Source organism: Parasteatoda tepidariorum, chromosome 2 (genome assembly GCF_043381705.1).
Source record: "Parasteatoda tepidariorum isolate YZ-2023 chromosome 2, CAS_Ptep_4.0, whole genome shotgun sequence".
NCBI lineage: Eukaryota > Metazoa > Arthropoda > Arachnida > Araneae > Theridiidae > Parasteatoda > Parasteatoda tepidariorum.
In genome coordinates, this window is record NC_092205.1 from 30,838,039 (window position 1) to 30,862,217 (window position 24,179).

Consider the following 24,179-nt stretch of genomic DNA (forward strand, 5'->3'; position numbering starts at 1 on the left):
TTTTTACCTGCTTGCATATTTAATTAAGTACTCCTCAATTTCTATTGTTACTGTTTTAGCAAACCCCTTTTTTTATTATTATTTCCTTAATACTTTAAAAAAATACACAATTATAAGTGTCCTGTTTTTTCTAGAGAAACTAATCAATTTCGAGTACTTGAATTAAAATCAGCTCATTTAAAACACTTTTTTTGTTTTAAGAAAAATTTCTGAAAATGGATTGAACAAGCTTTAAAATCACGTAGGAATCATGTTAAAAAAATTAAAACAGGAAAAAATAAACAAACAAATACTCACCTAAATTAATATTTTATTTTCAATATCTATTTAAACATGCTTGTAAAGATGGTATGGTCTCAATTAAAAATTCTTTTTAAGTCAATATTTTACAAGTAATTGGCGGGATAATCACATGAGCACATTTTCAACAGTTTTCTTTTGTTAAAAATATCAAAATATATGTTGTGAAAATAGTTTTCCATATTGAGGAGCATTGGGATAATGAGTAATAATTACAATGCAAAACAGAAGGTGCTATAAGTATTTACATTGTTAGCATGAATAAAACAAAAAGTTAAAGCATATCAGAAATTCATAAAATTATAATATTACAGAGAGGGTGCAAGCTAGATAATATTATTTACAAAGTGTAATGCCATTTACAGTGAGAAATATGTACAGCATGTTTTGCATAAAACATTACAAATTCATTGCAGTCGCTTTGTGCTTATTCAATGAAATCATTGCATAGTAAAAAGTTCATATCACAGTTTTTTTTCAAAATACCAACAAGTTTCAAAAGTATTACATGTGCTATTTATATAGAATGTTTCCCACACATGGTGATTACTCAAATAATTTTTATTGCACAGAAATAATTTGGAAATAAATGAGGGCAAGGATCAAAATAATAACATTATTTATAAGTGAAAAGCTTATAGACTGTTGTTTAAAATTAACAATTTGCTAAACCATACAGGCAAAAGGAAGAAAATATAAGTTCAATTCTGTCTACAAATGAGTTACTAAAAATATCAAATTTGCTGTTTAAAAGACATATCAAGCTATAGGCAAATAAGATTAGTTGCAGAAATATGATAAAAACAAAAGTGAGAAGTATCACAAATTTATTGCTTGAAAACATTAAAATTTCTTATTATGAATAAGCAAGCAATCGGCATGTTGCAAAAGACACAAAATTGTAACAAAACAAATATAAAAACTCTCCACCTACATAAAAATAATAAATAGATAATAAAATTTTTTGTGGTGCTCTTAGAATTTGTCACTTGTGGGTAAAGTCATTCCTATCCTAACAATTTGGCTAATATGTTAAGTTTTGTTTTACCATCTTAACTGTATGAGATGATTGTTTGATGGATCCTATTATAGAAGAATTGGAAGCTTAATTACTCTAGATTTATTTTCTCTCTTTTAGCCATTTCTGTAACAAATACTTATATACTTTAAGAGCAACAAATTTTACTTATCTTATAAGTAATTGTTTGCTTTTGATTGATATTTTTTTTAAAAAAAATAATTCTAAATTAATAATTCCATTCCTTTACCTTTCTTTCTAAAGTTGGTAAATTTGACACATTTAAAGTAACAATTTAAGTTGAATTTAATAGAAATGATAAAATTATTGAACCAACAAGAGTAAAAATTATATCTAGCATTATAAAAGGTATAAAATAATATTTTTTCAAAAATAATTTCTTTCAGGAAATCAACTTACCAGAGAATAAGTTAACTTGTTGCAAAAAAATATTATAGCACTAGTGAAATTCTTCGAATTTATGTTTTTTACTTATTTCTTTTTTTTAAACTAGTATGCATAAAGCAGTAACCAAGCCAACATACCTTTCTATGAAAAATATTCAAACATGTTACTTGACCATAAATAAAGGCGTTGCGAAATGGTAAAAATAAAGGCATAATAAACATAGGAGAGCTATTCAAAATTCAAAACATGCAAAATACAATTAACATATTTTATTACAATTTTATCCTAAAATATTTTTATGTACCTAAAATCAAACTTGGGGTTAGTTATAGAAATATTAATTTTAGTCTTAATAATAGCATGCAACTTTAAAGTTTAATATGCATAGTTCTTATAGTATTGATTACATTTTTTTAACTGAGAATAAAATATCACAGAACAAAAGGAGAAAAAAATAAAGTACAAATGAGATCAACAATATTACAGATGCCTATATATGCCAAAGAAAAATAATTAAATTAAATTTTGTTTTAGGCCTCTATTAATTCTAATTGTAGTATTTGTAAACAATAATTATTCATTTGAGCATAATACACATTACTGAAAAGATTTTAGTTTTCAAAAACTAATATCTCGAGTCTAAAGAAAGAGAAAGGAATTATATAAAATCAAGAAAATAGTTTTTCCTAGTAAACTTTAAGGCTTAAGGCTATTAGTCCAAAGTTCAAACTAAAAATTTTCATACAAGCTACATTCAATTAGATTGAAAAACGATAAACCGCTTTTTTCTGCTTGTATTTTTTTAACAGACATTTAATATTATTAAAAATATTAAAACAGTTTTATGTTCAGTAAGTACTGACAAAAACATATACCTTATTTTTGGACCAAAGAATAATATAACTTGTTGGTATTTTTTACTTGTGTACATAAATGAAATTTTATACAAAGAAATAACTTATCTTTATGCAAGAGAACAACCACAAATGTATAAGTATAGCTTTTAAGCATTCTCTTATCACAATAAGTCTGTAAGAATTTATTCATGCTGAAAAATTATTTACAAAAAGTTAAATGACCAATAAAGTATATACATGAATGCATAGTCAGTTAATTTAATACAACATTTTATGAATTTTCAATATTTTCCCAAGTCTCTGCTTTGCAGTCGCAAATCCTTTCTTTGGCCTTTTATTCACTATAAAAAGAGAAATAAATCAATGCATTAAAAAGAAACTACAGAAATAAATATTATGGTTTTCATACTATAAATAATACTACAGCATTAAAATGAACATTTTAAGAGCTTTTTGGTCGTCTAAATAAAGTAATAGACAGTCTTAAATAACCTAAAATGAAATTGGTTTTTACTATAGGAATGTTGTGAATTAAAATTAATTTTACACGAATTTTTTTTTCTTCAAAAAAATACCAATTAAAATAAATCTATAGGAATGTAGCCAGCTAAACCTATCTTTATATTACACTAGTTTTATTATTTCAGAGAAAAATTAATTTGGTTAAAGGATTTAAAAATGCTATAGAGAGTTGGGATATCAAATAATAAATCCTATCTTCAAATTGCTCAAAAGAGTATTTTCAAAAGCATTTTTTGGCAATATAGACGGTTAGATGTTATTGTATATTGAGCTATTACCTAGTAAATGTTCTGGAAAGTCACCTAAGAATTTGTATTATGGAAAATTTAAATATAAGAAAATTTGCAGTTTATTACACTATTGCCCAACGTTCAAGGACAATCTAATAAGGTTAGTAGGAAAAGTCCACCCGAGTCCATTTCCATAAAAATAAGAGTGGCATATTTAATATGAGAAAGGGGCCTTTACAATAAAACTAAGGAAGATGAAGTGAAAAAAATTTAAAAACTTTAACTGAACATAAAGGTCAAACATAAAGCTTACAAAATTTGTAAATAAGTTATAGGGGTTAGACAATTGCCTCTAAATTTAATAACTGGCTTTCCAACAACTGGTACAAAAATGTTCTGCTTATTTTTCTTATTATTGTGTTAGTATTAAAAAGTTTTTGCACTATTATGTCCTTAATATTAATGTGTATATAAACTCTTCCTTATTGAAAAGGCAATTGGTTTGTTCAACAAAAGTTGGCCAAAATTATCTAAAATTAAAACCTATTATGCACTAATATGCATAAAAATGAACTAGAAAATGTTCAGAACTAACTTACTTACATTGTTATTATTTACACTGAAGGAGAATGTGTAGGTCATGTTTATGATTTAACTTGTGTATTTTTTTTCTTTCTTTTTTTTTTTTTTTTTTTTTTTAAAGCAACTGTTCTGCCTTTTGGGCAGCTGAACACTCATGAACTTAAGCATTCAATGTTCACCGAAGATGAAACAAGTGATTTAATTGATTAAAAATTTGAAGTAAAAATAGTTAAAATGTTTATTGTTACTAACTTATATTGAGATGTATTTTTACAAATAAGGAAATGTTTTTGGACTGTAAATTGCTTTAAAGCATTAATTTATAAAGTGGAGAAAATGTAAAAAGCAATTTTCTAGTCGAAAAGTTACAAACTTATTGTGATATTCTATCTCGAAATTCTCTGACAGATGGATTAATTTTCCCTAACTAAGCTCACACAATATTTTTTTACAAATAAAGCAAACATTTTATTTAAAAAAAATTTTATAATAATCCATACATTGCAGGTATAGCTTATGAAAAAATATCTCAAATATTAACAGGAAAAGAGTAAATATAGGTAATCAGAGGTCATATACATATACAGTGAAACCTCCGTTAAGCGGACATTCATGGGACCAAAAAATTTGTCAGTTTATGAGAGTTGTCTGTTTACGGGAAGGGTACCCTAATAACGAAATTTAACACTGTTAATTGTTCTTAGAATATTTTCAAAGATGTAGAAATAAATAATACCTACAAGGATACTATAAATATCTACAAGAATATTTATTTAAACAATAAGAAAGATAAAAAAGAATATATAAAGAAGTTTGATATAAATACATAATTCTGGATGTAGCTACAGATAAATAAATATAATTTTCCTATTAGCATAGATACTCAAGTTAGACATATGATACCAAATAGGAGCGTACTGTCCTCAGTCCGTTTCAATTATTAGTTTTACATCCCCTTACACCTACTTATCATTTGATAGGGACCATGGTTAATAGCTTCTTGAAAAAAAAAACCTCCCATGATTCACAGAAAAAAAGTAATGCATACCTGTAAGTCATGAGGACCTATGGAGTTGATTATTCACAATTGATCAGCTATCAAGTGTCTGAATAAATGTTTCATTTATATAAACACCTCAAAGATTATACTTCTGTTCTCTTTTTTTTACCCCAGTTGTTTACCCCAAATATAATCTTCAAATTTATAAGAAAATTAAAGAAATTTTCAATGGGGAAGAAGCGTTGAGAGATATCATTTCAACTTGAGGGGTTTCATGACCTATGTGGCCCAGATGAAAAGATCAAAAGATGCCGATGTCAGAATTCATTTCTTTAGAAAATCCTGTCACTTGATAAGACCTTGTCGAACATAATAAAAACTCCTTAGTTCAGAAATTACTGGATTTTTGGCATTGTAAAAGGGGGAAAAAAAGCCTATTTGAGAAGATGATTGACAAAGTTGTTCTTTGCTTCCCATCAAGTGCTTTTATAACGAATTCCTTGATATTCCAGAAAGAGAAATTTCGTTGAATTTCCTGATTTTCATGGATTTCCTGTTTGCTCATCACCATGATGTTGAAAGAAAAATAAAATAATGATAAATGGTGCTAGAAAATAGGTCTGATACAAAAATAAAAGAAGAAAGGAAAAATTAGTATTTATCGGCAAAAAATAAGCCCTTTGATAAAAATCATAAAATAAAATCATGTTAACAAATACCAACAGAAAGCTAGTACAATATATATAATTTACATCGCGACTATTAAAAATAATATACAGATATACATATATAAATACAAATCAATAAAAGAATACAAATACTTAATACCAAATTTATCAACAACATAATAAATTTTACTAACTTGCATTATACAATTTCTTTTTGTATTCAAATTAAAACAAATTCTTTCTTTTTTTGCTAAACACTATATAAATGATTCATTTAAATTTAATTAAATAAGAGTTATAGAATTTTTACTCACCTTTAATGGATTCGGATGGAAGTGGTCGCTTATTATTGTTGTTAAAAACTGAAGTAGAAGGTCCAGGTTGTAAATCTGGAGCTGGAATTTTGTTCCTGTTTACAGGTTTTTTCTTTAAATATTGTCTCTTTTGGGGCTTTAAAAAAATTAATTCAAATTTATTAATTGAAAAAAAAATCACAGATTTAATCTTTTACAAAACTATTGCATAAATATTGAAATTCGAAACATAAATAATGATTATCAAAATTTAAACATGCAATAAATTCACAAAATAACTAATTTATTACTATTAATATACATCATATGTAACAGAAGCTACATGATGTATTATGAAAATGGCTTTGGACACAAATGTTCATTTGTAGCAAGGTCCTTAGGGACTCGCAAAAGATCTCCTCCACAACGGGCACCTCCATGACACTATGCAAGCTAGCAAAATTATAACGAAACTTTAAATACAGTAGAGAACCATTTATCCGGTATCCAGATAACCGGGAAACCAGAAAACGGGGAAAAATTTTGCTCGATTTTCCCGCCATTTTAATCTAGAACGAAAAAAGTGGAAATTGGACTCATCCTTGAAGTTGAGTAGAGGAAAAATGTAAGGAAGGGGAAAAATTTTTTCCCCGTTTTCCCAGAGAAACGTCATTTCCTCCGTGACCTTGAAGGCAGGGAAGGGAGGAATGTTTTATTTTTTTCTTTAGGCCGTCAATCAAACTCAAGGGTGTGGCATGCTGATTTCGTTTTCTGCCTGATTTACGAGGGGGGTGGGAAAAATGCATTGCAAGCATATCAGTGAACAGAAAAAGAAAAGAGAAAAATATATTTATTTGACATCGACTAATAAAAATAAAATCTTTTTCTTTTGAATAAATTCTCATTCTTTGGAAGTGCGGTATCAATTGCAAGTTTTTCTTGGTGTGGAATCACATCTGCTGTAATTAAAAATCTTGTTTTTATCAACAAAAAAAAAAAAAAAAAAAGGAGAATTGTTTATTAATTTAAACATAGGATTATTTTATGAAGCAGATTGCAGTTTTGTTTTTCTGATTCCACTACGTTTGATTTTTTTTCTTTTCGCGATAAATTTCGCACTCAATAAATTAATTCTTTTTATTCATAAATTTTATCATTAGGTTTTTTTTTTTTTTTTTTGAATTCCGTTGATCTTGCCTTGTTCCGGGTTTTAATATTTATGCTAGTGCCTTTTTTAACTATCGTTTCGGTTCGATAATTTTCAAGTGTTTTTATTTAGATTAATAAGTTTTCCTTTTATTTTATCGTTTCCCCCCGTATAATTAGGTATGAAATATATTGCGTTATTTAATCATTGGTTTTGTTTATATTATTTAATTTAGGAATTGTAATTATTTTTAAAAAATAAATATGAGAATTTTGTATTTTTTAAACTTGATTTTCTTGTCTAAACTTGCAAATTTTTTTATTCTTTTAAATGTTATATTTCTACCATTTTTTTTTCTTTTTAAAGTTAGGAGTACCTTTCTTTTTTCTCTTACTTTATGCATTATGTTTTTTCCTTGTACTTCGGGTTCGATAAAACATTGATTAACGACACTTTTTGGTCGATCCAGAAAACCGGGAAATTCAGATATCCGGGATAGCGATGGTCCCGAGCATCCCGGATAATTGGTTTTCTCTACTGTATATATATCCTAAGTAATAGCCTTGATTGTTCAAATATAACTCTTCTTGTTTTGAATTTCTTTGTTTTTGTCAATCAATAGATAGAAAAATTATAAATGTGAATATTAATAAATTGAAAAAGATACATAGAATTCATATTTTAAATAGGAACTAGCTTTAAATAAAAAGGGGCCTAGAATTCTGGAGGTCCTGGTTCCTTATGACCCATAGTTTCCAAAGTTTAATGGAATCAATGTAATATAATTATTTTGTAATAAATAACTTTCAATAATTAATCACAATCATTTAGATGATTACAGAGAATACACTTTGACTGCTTGGAATATTTATTGAAATTTAGGTTTGAGCAGTATTATGTCATAAATGGGATTTCAATTTTAGAAACTTTATACATTGTTAATTGCTAGTAAGTTCTAGTAAAAAGAAAAGAAATTAAAACAAAATGAAAAACCTTGCATTGACTTTTAAAAATAAAAAATGATAAAAAGACATACTAAAAAAAAAGATTGCAATTTTTACTAACTGGGAAGCAAAACCAAATTATTTACCGGCATAGTAGCAAGCTTGGCTGCTGCAGCAGCTAAACCAGTTTCAATAGCTTCTTTTCGAGTGCCTTCTCGGACTGGACGTTCAGGTTTTGGACAGTTTGGTACCAATTTTGCTACAAATGTAATGACATAAAGAGAATGTAATTCAATATACAAAATCTTTTCCTATTGCATATGCGAGAGAAAAAAAAAATTTCTTCTTAACACAAATAAATTACCTTTAGGATTCCAGGGCTCATCTCGCCTGTTTCGACCTCTAGGCTTAAATACATGACATTCATCATCAGAACCTTCTAAGCCCAAATAAACTGGAAAGATATAAGTAAGGACAGGAATGATGAAAATAATTAAAAAGAATAAATAATGTCAAGCTGAGGATTGAAAAGTTATTATGAAGAGTTTTTCTAATATTATTTATAAATATTTTTTAATTTTTTTCTTATTTAAGTTTAAGAGATAACCATTTAATCAGTTTTCTTTTTACAGTAAATTGAACATAAAAAATAGATTTTCATAGACCGACAAAAAGCATCTATACTCAAGGGTCTTTATAAGGCTCACATTTTATTGGGATGTTTCGTTATAATAAATACAGTTAAAACTGGTTATTACAGCCCTGATTTAACAAGATCCCAGTTTTTGCAAGAGCAGGGAAATTTTTAATAAATGTTTGTTAAAAACTACATAAAATAGCATAATAACAAGCAGAACTTGGATTTCAAGGGGAATTTTTCATTAATTTTAAGAAAATTATTTTATTTATTGGCTTATATTGATTATATAAAATTATATTATATTGATTATATCCATTATATACATTAAAATTAAGTATTATATATTGAATTTTGTCAAGTATTATTAAGTAAGTATTACCACAAGGGATCGTTATTGTGCAAACCTGTGAAACACGAGACATTGCACAATATAGAATTTTGTGTTACATAGATCAATTCACATATCATTAAGCTTACTTATTAAACATTGCAATTTCTATCCGAAAAACATCAATATTTAAATGCTTTAAAAAATTTATTTTGATGTAAATTACTTAAAAACATGCACTTAAGTATTTTGAATTTACAGGGGGAAAAATTTAAATTATCAACAATATTAGGAAAAAAATGTCCATTTTATTTGCTTTAGAGATAGTCACTTTAAGTAAAAACTTTTTTTTATAATCTTTGAACAGTTAATGGCTCTGTCTCAGGGAAAGAAATGTCTTCAACTCGTTTTTTATCGTTAGCATACGGTAAATTATTGTAGTTTCTTTTGTGGAGAATCATTGTTTATAGAATTGCATCATCTAACATACAAGTATTATTAATAAGCTTTAAAAAATTGAGGAAATAAATATAAACTATACTTACTGTAGTCACCCTCTTGGTGGCACTGTTTCAATTGTTCTTCAAACTCATCCACTTCTTCATCACAATTATTACTGTACCTTGATAAACCTAAAGTAACTTTAGCATTTCTTATTGGTGGGCTGGATTTCCTAGCTAATATAGACAAATTAGCAAGAGAACTGTCCATATGTGGCATCACTGATTCAGAGCCATAATTTTCAGTTTTAAGAGGAGGATGCAATCCCTGTAATGCCATCTCCGAGGGATCACCTTGACTAGGAAATCGAATTGCCCCTTTACTCATTGACAACATTCCTTGAATGGCATCTCTAGTTGAAGGTTCCAGCTGTGTTTGTCCGCCACTGAAATTTGAAGAGAACTTAATCAAAAAAACTTTCAATGCTGGTATATTAAATCAAATCTTACAATGTTGACAAGAATAATTTAGTGTAGTAATTTTAAAAATGTATAATAGAAATAAGCTATTAATTTAATTGTTGATTTAGAACTGAGTTTAAAGTAACATCTGCATACTTTCATGCAACACAAACTAGTTTTTTTTATTTTATTTTCATTTAACGCTAAAGAGAAAAGTGCATTCAGAAAAATTCTTAACATTTCAGCAACAGATATCACTGTAAAAAGAATAAAATATAAAATGCATATTACATATAGATATTAAAAAGAAAGTTCATTGCTAAACGTTTATTTGTCATCACTTAGCAATGGACATTTTACAGCTTATTCGAAGTAGAGATTACAACCGCAAAATCCAGAATTGGCCATGCTGTAAAATATATAATTATTACATATTCGAGTTAAGCTAATCAAAAAATGTTGTAAACAAAGTCTGGTTTCAAAGAAAAAATAAAAGCAGCATTTCCATTTAAGGTTATGGGATCTTTGTACAAAGAAAGGGAATATGCCTAGTGATTTATTTAATTTCAAAATATTATTGTTGCTGAAGATCTATGTTGCTTACTGTTTTGTGTGATCTGTTTTGCTTACAAATAGTACAAGTAGACTAGAAAAACAGGCATTAGCATGCGAAGTGTCATATATATAATAAGATTAAGAATATTATTTTGAATAATGTATTAATAAAAGCTAGTTTGAAAATAGATGTAGAAAAGTAAACAGTTATTGTTTATTATTTTTAATATAATTTAAGGACAGAGTAAAAGAGATTCCTTTGAAAGGAAAATATTAATTTCACTGAAATATAAAAATAAAAAAATTACAAAAATGTGTTTCAAATTCGATAGTGTAATTAATTTCTCAAATAAACATGAAGCACGTAAAAATTTGCAGTGTTTCTCACTTTAGTTCAACATCATCCAGGCTAGCACTGCTTTCACCATCTACTGCAAGACCAGTTGCCACTAACAGGTCATCAATAGTTGCATTTTTAGGAGTTTCAGCATTACTGTCATCTTGTGGAGGTGACAATATACTGCCCGGATTAAAAGCATCTAAGCCTTTGCCATTAACTATTAAGAATGAAGAAAATCAAATTACCAATAAAAAAAATCAATGAAACAAAACAAAGTGAAAATAATAAAGTTTAAACATTACAAATTAACAAAATTAACCTAAGTAAATAAAAAAACAGTAGAACTAAAATAATAATGAATAATCTACACCAACTGAAAACTTCATACAATGATAATAAAAAATATTTAACAAAAAACTCTTAATTGCATTTTAAAAAAAGCTTTTATAAGTTCTGGAAGAAATAAATAAAATTTATTTTGATAATTATATTTTAATGAAATAAAATATACCTCGAGCTTACATAAGCTACAGATCGAAATCTGCTAACTTCAGAAACTGAAGCATATTATTTATGTATCAACAAGATAACATGGCTACAACTAGATTATAAATTGAGTAAAACAAAGGACACATTATTAGAGTGAGTATTTTATACTTACTGCAGTGCTAACATTTAGGCACAAAAATAAAACAGTTAATAATAAAAAATTTAAAATAAAAATTATTATTTGGAAAGAGACTGAAACATCATACTTACTGCACAAAAATAAAACAGTTAATAATAAAAAATTTAAAATAAAAATTATTATTTGTAGAGAGACTGAAACATCATTTAAAAAGCACCAGATTCAGAATGATATTCTGGAATGATATCATCAGTAAGCTCTTTTGAAATGGATCATTATCATTGGCTATTGCTCCATAATGAATTATAATTAAAAATTTGCCAAGGTTAGCAATAAAAAAAAAGCATTATTTGGCAAACCCATTTGAAAATAGTATAAACTGACTAATCTTGCCAAAAGGATAATTAAAAACTTTTCACCAATGCACTCAACAAACTTGGTTATTTGCTTATGATCTTGTTTTGATGAACTAATAATAAACTAGTGGGGGCAGATATGAAGCAAATAAAAATTCTTATTGTACATAAAAATATTAAATAAGAAATGTTGGGGGTTAGAAAGCAATAACAAATCCTCTAGTTCAATAAAGTTTGTTAAAAAAACATTAAGTTTTAGTATTAAAATACATAGCGTGAGTTAGCTTCCTTAATTTAAGAGTAAAAAAATAAGGTTTTAAAAACATACATGATAAACGTAATCGAAGTGCACTGGATTGCATATCTGAATAAGCATCTTGAGCAAATGGATCTTTCTTAAACTCTTTTCTTTTTTTATTATTGGTTGGATTCTCATCAACTACCAAGTTATCGTCATCGGAATCAACAAAATCGTAAACAGAGTCTTTCTTTAAGGAAAAGTTATCTTCTTTGCTACAAGAGAATTAATACCAAATATTGAAACAAAATTCAAACAGATTAGTCTTAAAATAACAGTTTAATAAACAAAATGAAAATAATAAACTAAACAGAAGTTTTTACAACCAGGTGAATTTCTTAAAAATTACAAAAATATCTTTACTAGCTATAAGTAAGTTAATTCAAAATGTAGTAAATTTTTAAAGGGAAAGGTATTTTAAGCTTTATGCATATATTTGATAGTTAAAAATGGGTAACAGTATCAACTACTAGAATTATATTTTTAAAAAAAAAGTCAATTCAAACAAACTAGGAATGTGTTTCATAAAATATATAATCCAAAACAAAATATATGAGGCACTGAAATTCATCAGGAATCCTAAACAACATGCAAATAATAGATTCTATACAAACATTAATATATAAACCTTGTCATCATAAAAACAAAATAATATAGTTCGATTTTGATATTATTAAAATAAACTAGTAACAAGGTTTTCGGAGATGTAGTAAATGAAAATCAGTTTGAAACAACAACATTCTATTTAAGGGTAAAAATAATAATTTATTAACATGATCTCCAAAATAGGTAACTGTTCTTGCATGCAAATTTTAAACATAGTAACTTGATTTTATTATTTTACAACCTATAAGGACATATCAATTATTAATTAATAATAAATTTAATGCTATATCAATAAGGAAAATTATTTAAAAACACTCATTTACACTGTTTAAAGTTCCCTTCCCCAAAGCTAATTATATTAAGAATAATTTTCTACATTTAGTAAATGTGATATTTAATTTAAATTATATGTCATTTTTATGCTTAGTAAATAAACCTAAAATTATCTTTTTCTAATAACTTACTCGGGTAAACTAAATTTATTAATATTTCAAAACAAAATGCAAACTACTAAATTACTAGTAAAATTTTAATTATCAATACACATAAAAGTTTAACCCACTGTTTGTATCATATATGAAAAAATAGCACTCACCATGCTATTCCAAAAGGAACAGATAAAGTTCTGTTAATAATCGAACCATCTTTCATGGATGAGGCCTCCATTAGAGAATTCAGATCAATGTTCATTTTGTCAAACATAATTTTTGAATCCTGTAAGTTGAATTGCAATCCAGATGATTGAGCTTGATTAAAATTTAAGCCATCATAAAAATTATCAGAATTTGGCAATGTTTTTGATGTGAGCGAGAATTTTGATACAAGATCCAGGTTCTTTTCAGATTCTGTAGGTGCCTAAAATATTTTTAAAAAACACTAAGTTAAGAATCATACAAAACAAGTTAAAAGTTGTTTAGGTTAAATTTTAAGCCATATTTGAGGCATTAAATTCATATTCCACTTATTTCATATTTGGTTAATATATGTAGTACAGTAAAAAAGTTTCCAGAATAGGTCAATTACAAATTATAAAAAAATAAATCAATAATTTTATTTTATAAGCCTTCAAAGTACTTTAATCCTGCATCCACACACTCCTTCCAGCATTCGTAAAACTGATTGAAACACTCCTGAAATCCATTTTTTAAGGGGTCTTTAAATTGCTTCCTCACAATTTCAATCACCTTATCTAAATCCACAAAACAGTGTTCTTTCAGTGTTTCAAGTGGAAACAAGTAAAAATCCACTGGTACTAGGTCGGAAGAATAAGAAGGGTGTTCCAGAGAGGTAATACAGTAGGGAACCGATTATCCGGAACGATCGGGACCATCGCTATTCCGGATAACTGATTTTTCCGGTTTTCTGAATCGCTACAAAAAGCCGTTTTTTTTATTATTAAACCCAACTAAAAAAAAATATATTAGGAAATAATCTTAAAAAGAAGAAAAAAACGATGAAGTAATACACTAATGATTATTTCCAAAATGATGGTAAGGTGAACATCTTTCAAAAAAGAAAGAAAAATCCTAAAATCTTATGAGGGAAAAAAAAATTATTTTTTTTAAAAATGGTGGGAAAATTTATCGAATTTCGTTCCGGTTTTTTGGCTTTCCGGTTTTCTGATTTCCGGATAACGGGTTCTATACTGTACTGTGACTGTCCAGATAATTTTCCTGATCAATGTGCGTCGGGGAGCATTGTCGTGTAAAAGAAACCAATCATTTGTAGCCTATTTTATAGGTTGTTTTTGTCGGATTGCATGGCATACTCATTTAAGGATTTTCAAGTAAGGCTTGACCTTCAGGAATACACTGGCTGTAAATGACGCTCTCATAATAAAAAAACACCTCCAATATCACTTTTCCTTGGTTTCCGTCGAAGTCGAATTTATCCTTTTTTGGTAATGTTTTTGCCTTCCATTCTCCTGACATGTTTTGTCAGAGAGTTGGTAGAGAAAGCACCATGTCTCATCACCTCTTAAGATTTTCCTTGAGAAGCTGTTATCTTTATCAGCCATGAAAATAAAATCCCTGCACATGTTCACTCTCATTTCTTTTTGTTCAATAAATTTGTGATAAATTTTTTAGAACCATGTGCTACAAATGAAAATTCCAATTCCATGTGAAATTCCAAGTTCAGAGGCAATAGCAACAATGGATAATCGCCTATCCGCATGCACGATCTCTCGAACGCGCTCAACATTTTCATCTGCTAGGGAAAGCATCCTATGAAGAGGAGGGACACTCAGTCCAAGGATCATCTTCGATGTTTGTGTGACCTAAATGAAAATGCCTATGCCACTCGTAGAAAGCAGTTTTTTATGCCATTATTTCCATATGCTTTCTTCAGCATATCGCTTGCCTCACAAGGAGATTTCCTGAGCAAAAAAGCAGAATTTAATGCTTGCACGCTGCTTTAAAGACCTCAAATCAAAGTCTGACAAATGAAAAATTCCCTTTGTCAGAAATTACCTGCAGATAACACTAGAAATGAATTCCAGATAACTGTTTGTTTTTATTATTAGTGCTGCCAACCTCTAAAAAAAATTTCACCTCCAACGAACTCCTGTGTGAATGTAGATGACTATTCCGGGAATTTATTGACTCTACGTTACTTAATCTTCTATCAGCTACTACTAAAAAAATTACAATAGCAATTCACTAAATTTTTTTATTTATAATAAAAGATTATTTTTTTATAAACAGAGTTTATAATAAAACATTTTTTTCTTTTTACCTTTATCAATAAAATATTAAAGAAGATTTATAAAAAAATTAATCAACACGTATTTATTGCATCAAATTGTATAAGAGACTTATTTAAAAAATTTATTTTCATTTTTAGTATATTAATAAGTGGTAAAATTATTATAAAACGTAATAGCATTTTTTTGCAAAGGAAGAAAATAAAAATACATAAAATATACTTATTAAATTCATACATTCACAAATTTAATCAAATAATATTTTCTAAACAGCCTTCACTTAGTTATTTATTATTCTTATGAGCTCTGCTTAACACTGATTGGCAAGAAAGGAGCTCACAGAAATTCACTGCCCATATGATATAATTAGCATTTGATATCTATGAAAGGCTATAAAACTTGTTGAAGCTATTTAATCAAACTTTTTAAAAAAGGGTTTAAAACAATTCCAGAAAATTTCACATAATACATGAGAAATAGCATAATATCAAAAGCTATATCAGAATGAGAAAAATAAATAAAAGAAATTAAGTTAATAAAAAGTGATATTAAAATCAAATAGGTTAAAAAGGAAAAGAAATTATAGAATAAATTGTAATTTAATTAAAACTATTCAGAGGGAATAAATAACAATTTATTTCTACATATTTAAAATAACACGTTAAAGATATTACAAGCCATATATTAATAGGCAATAGGTGATCATGTATAAAAACATACAAAAACAAATAATTTTAGCCAGAAAACTAACATATATTAATTCTAAAATTTTTTATGTAATATTATTAACTTTATATATATATATATAAATNATATATATAGTAAAGACAAGTAAATTAGTTAACTTAATCAGTTAACTTAATTTTAATCTGTTTAGCTTATTAATTACAAAATTTTGAAAAAGGTTTAGATATACAATACACACTTGATAGTATATTGACTTACCAGTGGTCAAGATTAATCAGGTAAATGTTAAGTAAAATTGCTTAAGAAATATATAGCTATACAAAAAAAATTAAATTGTAAAATAAATTTTAAAAAATGATTGACCATTAAATATATTTTTTACAAAGAAATATAAGACAATTTTAAAAATAAAACAGAACAGTGTTGCAAATACATTTATTGAAGTTCACTAACAAATTTGGCATTTGAGAATTCACTAGCCCTTGGTAAAATGAAACTACTTAAACTAAATTTTCTTAACTTAAATGCCACTCAATGTTTATGAAGTTTTAACAAAACTCAATGTTTTGATATTGACATTTTTATAGTATTCAAAAACTTGCATGTTTGATTACGTGTCAAAGAAGTACAATAAAATTTAAAATGTCAATCATTTTCTTTAGATATGAACAAATATAGATATATGCAAATGGAAATTCTCCAACTAAACAAGTAAATTTTCCTTCAACTGATTAGTAAAGCAAACTTTTTATTGTTATAAAAAAAAATTATGAAAAACGTACCATTTTCATGACATTTTCAGCACGTTGTACTGGTTCCTTACGTCTTTGGCGCAAAGGTGCCTTCCTTGTAGCCACCAGAGGATTTTTACTACTGGAGTATTTCTAAAACAACCACCATAATTAAATCAGAAAAGTAATAAATTTTACAAACTTAAGCAAAATAAAACTTCCAACACCACAAAAAAAAGATACTTTTCATTTTCCGAGTTTCTAGATTAAAAATTCCCCAAATTTTTACTAAGTTATACATCAGAAGATTTTACAGATATACACATAGATATGATCTTTTCAGTTGATACAGGAAACACTAGAGATTTTAACAACATAAGAGCATTAATAAAAATTAAGAACCTAATAATGTAAGCTATATTGATCAATAGAAAAGATTATTTCAAAAAAAGAAAAACATTCCAGGAGAATTTCTAGATTACAATTTGAAACTATTAATTTTGAAACTATTCCAGAGGATTGTGATGCATACACAGTAATGTTTTTAAAATTATAGTGATATTAAAAAAGGAAAGATTTAAGCATCCCACCCTCATTTTTTTTTTATGCACATTCTGGATGAGTAAAAAGGACACCATTTCTAAAAGCTTCAAAGATGGTTTATCAAACTATGCCAAAAGATTTGCCATGCAAAATTTTCCAAAACATTTGTTGTTTAAAGAAAGATTTTTTAAATAGAGTTAGTAGTACAGATGTGTTCATATTATTTTGTCACTGATCTTTATATTGCATCTAATAAAGTACTGATTTTATAATAAAAAGGCTATTTAAATGTGGACCGAAATTTTGATTTCAGTAGCTTCAAAATTAAAATAGTGATAAAAAAGTTGTCCACTATTATTGTTGCTTAACTATTGTAAAAGAAGTAGAATGTCATAATAGATAAATAACTTATGAAGTAAAAAAAATATCTTTAAAGAAATTGGAATGTTCTGGTAAAATAGATAGGAGCTTACACCTATACCAATTTTATAGCATGAAAGTGCCAGTTCTATGTTAAGTGAAAGTTTTGTGCCATTTGTGAGCTTTTAATGCTCAATTAGCACTCATTAGACTGTTAATGTTTTACTTTCTTATTTATTTTAGTTTGAATTATCTATATCCACTTGAGTTTGCATAGCGTAAGTATGGAAGTACTTGAAGTCTTTTGCCACTTATCTTTATATAATATATCTATATATATGTATACTAATCTTTACAGAACCTATCTATACATATTAAATACAAATCTTCTTATTAAAAAAAATAAAAAATAAGTCATATATACCTCAGCTACTCTAACTTCCCTTTGTAGGTCTTTGATGAGCTTTGTAACATTTATTCCAGGAGGGACATCATCATGTTTATGATTCTAGAAACAAAAAATGATAGGTTTTAAATTACATAAGACTCTTGTTTGCACTCACATTTAAAATGAAATCTAGTGATTTATTCAGCAAGATTTCATTTAAAACCATTTACTTACTTGACTATCTGAACTCCATATTTTCAGAACTGATACTAATGCTTTGGCTCCAGAAACTAAATGAGTTAATTCTCTTTTACTCACATTATTATCTAAAGAGATAAAAAAAAAATATTTCCTAAATTAATAAATCATTTTATTAAAATGACATGAAAAATTCCAATTACATTCAAAACCTTAATTCATATTAAATAAATAATTTACAACACAAAAGTAAATTTGTAATAGAACAAATAGAAGTCTAATAATTTATTCAACTGTTTCTGTTACAAATCTAACAGAAATCTAAACTTTTCTGACTGATTGGAAGAACAAAAAAAAAATATACAAATTTCTGTTCACATCCTTCTGAGATTTTAATTTTAATAGTTTGGGAAGAGGCAGCTTAAAGAAGATAAGACTAAATATGCTTTTTTTTTTTAAATAAAATAAGAAATAATAATAATAAATGGAAAAAATATAAATGCCCTTTTATTAAATAAATACAATTATCCCATGATTTCTTTTAGATACAATTTAGATACAATCTTAGAAATCCATTTTAATTTTTGGATTAATGTGTTTTTCCTTTAAATATTCAATTATTACTGGTTCAAAAAAAAATGTTTTTTACATTAATAATAATGCTACTTATGTTAAATTAGATTAGCAAAAATTGGAGTTGAAATGCCTTCATAATGCCTGGTACTTCATAATATCATCGAAAATACAAACTTTTTTATTGATACAGCAAAACTTCTCATGAAATAAAGAGTAAAAATATTTAATAAATTTCTACTTCATAACAAATTCAAAATCCAAAAAAAAAAAAAGAAAGAAATTTTTTTTTATTCAAAGCAAGTTTAAACTACACCCTTTTTTTCTTTCAAAGTAAGGCATTTTAAGAATAAAATAACACAACTTTAAACATTTTTAATGATTTTTATCCTGCTATAATCTTGAACAATTTAGAGCATAACATAAACTGAAGCAGAAATTACTAAATAGCTATAAATAGTAATTATTTCCATACAGAGGTGTTAAAAGTACATGGCAAGATATAAAATATAACGAATAAAAAAATCAATTAAGGCTTGTTTTATAAACAGCAAGTTCTTTTAAAAAAAATTGTCTTTGGCAAACAAAGGCCAAAATTGGCTCATTAATGAATCATGTTAATTAGCCTATAAATTTAATAAGATTGGTACAACCCAGCCAAACCCCCATATGGGGACCATAGATGAGTGCTTCCGTTTAACAAAATAATCCAAACAGCACAAGCTAACAGATCAGCACAACTGCAGCATAGTAGGGTGGAACAAAAACCAATTACCATGAACTGCAAAGAACAACAAATTGACAAACAAAGAAGCTCTATAAAGTTTCAAGGAATTTGGGGTAATTACTGGTAGACAATAATTTGAAATGGACAATACAACAAATAGGTAGACAATAAAATAGACAATACAATAAATAGGTAGTAAACTATAAGAGTAATAACTATGATGAATATTTAGAGAAAATAACCTTTTAACTGATCTAAAATATGTGGTGCTGCAAACCAATGAACAGTCTCAAACGTTGGGAACTTGTATTTTTCAGGAGTATTTATCCGTTTCTCCATCTCATGAATACTGAAAAATTCAAATAAAAAACAATTTTTTTTAAAAAAATGACTAACCATTAAATCAAAAATCAGTAATTATATAAATTAAAAATATATAGATTACTGTAGCTGAAGTGGTATATTCAAGCTGTGTAAAAAATTGCCCCCAAACACTAGAGAGTCTACAGGTGTTAAAACTGCGTGTATCCATCCAGTTGGTATAAAGAGTGTCTGCCCATGAGTTAGAAGCATTTGGTAACAGACATCAACCTGATCACCGAAAAAGGTTTCACTCTGATTAGATGAGGCCATCCAATGTTCATACAATGCTAAATTGGCAGGTGTAGGCTGTATAAGAAAAAATACCTTTTCTCCCTAAAAATAAAATACTTAGTAAATAGTTAGATTAAGAACAACATGTATCATGTTACTTTTTTGCTGCAAAACTGATTAAGAAGAAATGATTAATTTCCTTTCATAATAAAAAAAAAAAATAAAGTATCTAGTTAACAAAAGTACATTAAAATAGCAGTGTTTATTATTTTTAACAAATTTTAAGAGAAAATTTAATAAATCTGATATATATTAAAATAATAATGCAGCTTCTGTTGATTTTTAAACTTGCCAATAAGTGGAATTAGCTGATTATTGTCATCAAATTCCATTTCACCGAATCACTAATATATAATCACATTGAAATTTTTTGAACATATGAATCAAAATAATTAGATTAATCAATAAAATAAATTAAAAAAGAAAACAAAATTGTTAATTGTCATAGTCAAAGTACGCAAATCAATGCTTAAGAACTATTTTTTAAGAAATAAATTAATCAAGGTCTCAGTTTTGTTTACTCACATAAAATAGTTTCAAACACATAACAGAAAGAAAGGTTGTATTGAAATTTGTTGGAATACAAAAAGAACAAATGAATGCGAATATATTTATTTTGAATAAAAATAAGAATTATTTAGCATAATATTTTAAATTCTCTGCCTACAATGGTATTATAAGTTTTTTTGTTCACTTGCTCAAGAAATTAAACAGAATCGATAACAAAAAGCACTTAAAAAACTTTATTTAAAAGAAAAAACAACTTTTTGAAGATATCTTCCAAAATGCAAATGAAAAAAAAAAAAATCTTCTAGCAACTGGATTATGAGTAATAATTGAATCATAGAGATAAGAAAACATCAATATTTCTAGAAAACAAAAAATGCAGGAAAACTGAACTAAAGGAAGTAAATTTAAAAAAAAAAGTTAAGTTAAAGCACCACCTAATCTCTAATCCACTGTGATCTTCAAAATTAAACATTTTATGTTACCTTATTAAAATAAAAAAAAAGTTAATTATTTCACTTTCAAAGGGCAAAACCCTCACTTTCAAAGGGCAAAACCCATCTTCTTATACCTATGAGGCACACTAAAAGTGACATTCACTTAAGTAGTTTCTCACAAAGCATACTTAACTTCAAAATATTGTTTATTGGATACAGAAAATTTCAACTTCAAATTCTGAGGGGAAATAAGCGATCTTTTGTTTCATAGTGCTGTTTGGCTTCATTAATTTTTATAATTTTTATTGGAAAGTACAGTAGAGTCTCGATAATTCGAGATGGATGGGACCAAGCCAACTTCGAACTTTTGAAAACTCGTATCATCGAAAACTTAAAAATTAATAAATGTTTAAGCAAGAGGGAAATAAAGCAACTTTTAAATTTCAGTATTTAATTGAAAAATATATTATATATAAAGTGAATTTATTTACATTAGGGGGTCAGAGTACATTTACTGCATTACATCAAGTTACAATATTCTATTACTGCATCAGGTAAATTGTATTTTAAAATAATTTTCCAATGTTTTTTGTTTAAACACACTATTCACATTCTTCAGTGTTTAACACATAATATTTAGTTTTCAACTTCTAGACATAGTAATCGTAGTAAAACCAACCACAGTAATCATTTCACATGTTGTGTATGAGCTGGTCATTATTTTGGAGTAAGACAGATTTTTTTCACTAGCTCAGATTTATAGGAAATTTTAACAATCGCGACTATACTGTAAAAGACAGTGAACAATGAAAAATAAACAAGAATCTACAATAATATTACAAATTCTACAGATTTCTATAACTTACTCGTAAAATATGATACCAAACAGATGTACCACCAAAATCAATATGAAAATCCGTATAACTGTCTTGAGCACTCATAAGGCAGTACTTCATCACTTGAGGACAAAATGGAGTATGTGTTTCAGAATTTTTTGGCCAGTAATTTTCTACCCAACTGAGTTTTTGAACAATGGTAGGAGGTTTTATCAATTCTGCTAATCTAAAATGATAATAAAAGCATGTGAAATATACAGCTTAAAAACAATTTTAAATTTAAGAAACTACTTTGAAAAGATTAAAAATTTAAAATATGGTGATGAGAGTAAATTGATTACGATTACAAGCCATAGCGCGTCAAGCACCCCTAACGTAGAGGGGATACAAAAAATAAGTCATGATACCTTGCTTGGGATGGGTTATTCTTGAGTGCAGATTTGTAAAGGCAAAATTGAATAAATAATTAAACATATATAAAATCAAAAAAATAAATACATCTATAACAAATTCTTTTTTTAGTTATTAAACGCTAAAAAAGAAAATTAGAATAATTCTGAGTATCAAACTACATTGCTGCTTTTTCCAGATTCAGTGTGTTTAACCAGTCCTAATTAATACACCTAGATAATTTAAATAAAAAATATTTGATTTGAAATTATTTGCTTTGTCTCCAACAGATAAAACAAAATTATGAATGTAAACGTTAATACAGTCAGACCTCGATATAAGGTTTAAGGGACATCGCAAAGGTGACCTTATAAGCAGGGAGACCTTTGAACCTATTCATTAGCAGTTCGCAACTAAGCGCGTAAATAGTACACTGTATGATTTTTTTAAAATGGTACTACAAACGATCGGCCATAAATTAAATATTTAAGTCAATAAATTTTAATAGAATTAGCAAAAAATTAAAGGAAGTTAGGTTTTTAGCAAAAAATTAAAGGAAGTTAGGTTTTTAAATTTTTTTTAAATTTAAAATAAAGCTGTTTACAAATTTCCTCAAAGTGTACATACATACATTACATCTTACTTTATTTAAAATAATCATTTATGCAGGTCTGTCTCGTTTTTGGTTTCATTTTTCGAACAATGTTTTCTAGATTTTGTAACTTCTCAAAATGTTCCTCAGCTCCCACATGGTTTGTAAAAAATTTTCGCATGACATTTGTTGCATTGAAGGCTTCCACTTGGGTTACAGCTACAGTCTCAGGATCACTGTTATTAATCACTGTCCACAACTTGTGAAACAATTTCAGAAATTATAGCTTGTTCATTGGCTGTAACATTTTCATAGAACTCAAGAGGGGTAATTGCCTTGTAAGGATGTTAAATAGGCTTTTGTCAGAAAAGAGCTCGCCTCAGATAAAAGGACCTTATAAGCGATAACGATTTTTGAAACGTGACCATATATCCGGTAATCTGTAACAAAGAATTCCTCTTCAGTGAGCCAGGACTTTGGAAAAGTGACCTTATATGGGGGTGACCTTATACCGAGGTCTGACTGTATATGAATAAAGAGGTAGAGAATTCATATTTTAAATTAAATAGAGGCATACTCTTGGTAAAAAGGGATCCAGAAATTTAGAAGTCTGGGGTCTTAAGTGCCTATAATTTCCAAAGTCTAGTTGAATCAATGATAATTGATATTGATATGATAATTGATTTACATGCTATTTTATAAGAGTAATTGGAACTGTAATAAAACAGCATGCAAATACAAGAGAAATGTTACCGATGTTTAAATTGATCTTAAACTTAGAAGTCTTAAAAATATTAAGTTCATACATTTTAATTTCATTAAATTTACATTAAAGTAACTGACAAAAACCATAGAAAACATGAGTTTTTTTTAAAAAAAAAGAAAAAAAAGCTAATTACTAACAAAATACAAACCTTGTTTTTGAAAATTCTAAACTTATTACATTATAAACTTTGCTTCGGATAGGATTATTAAAATATTCAACCCACTCTGACATAGGCATTCGGATATTATCTTGTCTGGCTACATCTATCACATCTAATGGAAAATTAGGCCCTAAAAAATCACCAATGTTAAAACCAAATTTGCAGGACCATTTGAAAAGCAGAATTATTTTTATACAATAAAATACACAATTTCCACAAATACTTTTAAAAATGTCATGTTTTAAATAGTATTTAGAAACATGCATGCATTAAAATGTATAGACATTATACAAACATTCTTATA

General features: G+C 27.1%; 1 protein-coding gene across 3 annotated transcripts in view; it reads right to left on the reverse strand.

Annotated features, from left to right (window-relative positions):
* Window positions 1-293: 293 nt before the first annotated feature.
* Window positions 294-24,179, reverse strand: part of LOC107454948 (histone lysine demethylase PHF8) — a 31,553-nt gene continuing 7,667 nt past the window's right edge. For all 3 annotated transcript variants that reach the window (XM_043040951.2, XM_043040950.2, XM_043040949.2), the window contains 15 exons: window positions 23,864-24,005; window positions 21,998-22,193; window positions 19,979-20,229; window positions 19,776-19,882; window positions 18,270-18,361; window positions 18,072-18,155; window positions 16,796-16,897; window positions 13,218-13,477; window positions 12,047-12,231; window positions 10,783-10,951; window positions 9,483-9,823; window positions 8,334-8,423; window positions 8,116-8,228; window positions 5,900-6,035; window positions 294-2,924 (listed from right to left, as the gene is read on the reverse strand). In XM_043040951.2, coding sequence (XP_042896885.1) covers window positions 2,842-2,924; window positions 5,900-6,035; window positions 8,116-8,228; window positions 8,334-8,423; window positions 9,483-9,823; window positions 10,783-10,951; window positions 12,047-12,231; window positions 13,218-13,477; window positions 16,796-16,897; window positions 18,072-18,155; window positions 18,270-18,361; window positions 19,776-19,882; window positions 19,979-20,229; window positions 21,998-22,193; window positions 23,864-24,005 — 2,351 coding nt within the window. In that variant the 3' untranslated portion in view covers window positions 294-2,841. The remainder of the gene's footprint in view (window positions 2,925-5,899; window positions 6,036-8,115; window positions 8,229-8,333; window positions 8,424-9,482; window positions 9,824-10,782; window positions 10,952-12,046; window positions 12,232-13,217; window positions 13,478-16,795; window positions 16,898-18,071; window positions 18,156-18,269; window positions 18,362-19,775; window positions 19,883-19,978; window positions 20,230-21,997; window positions 22,194-23,863; window positions 24,006-24,179) is intronic.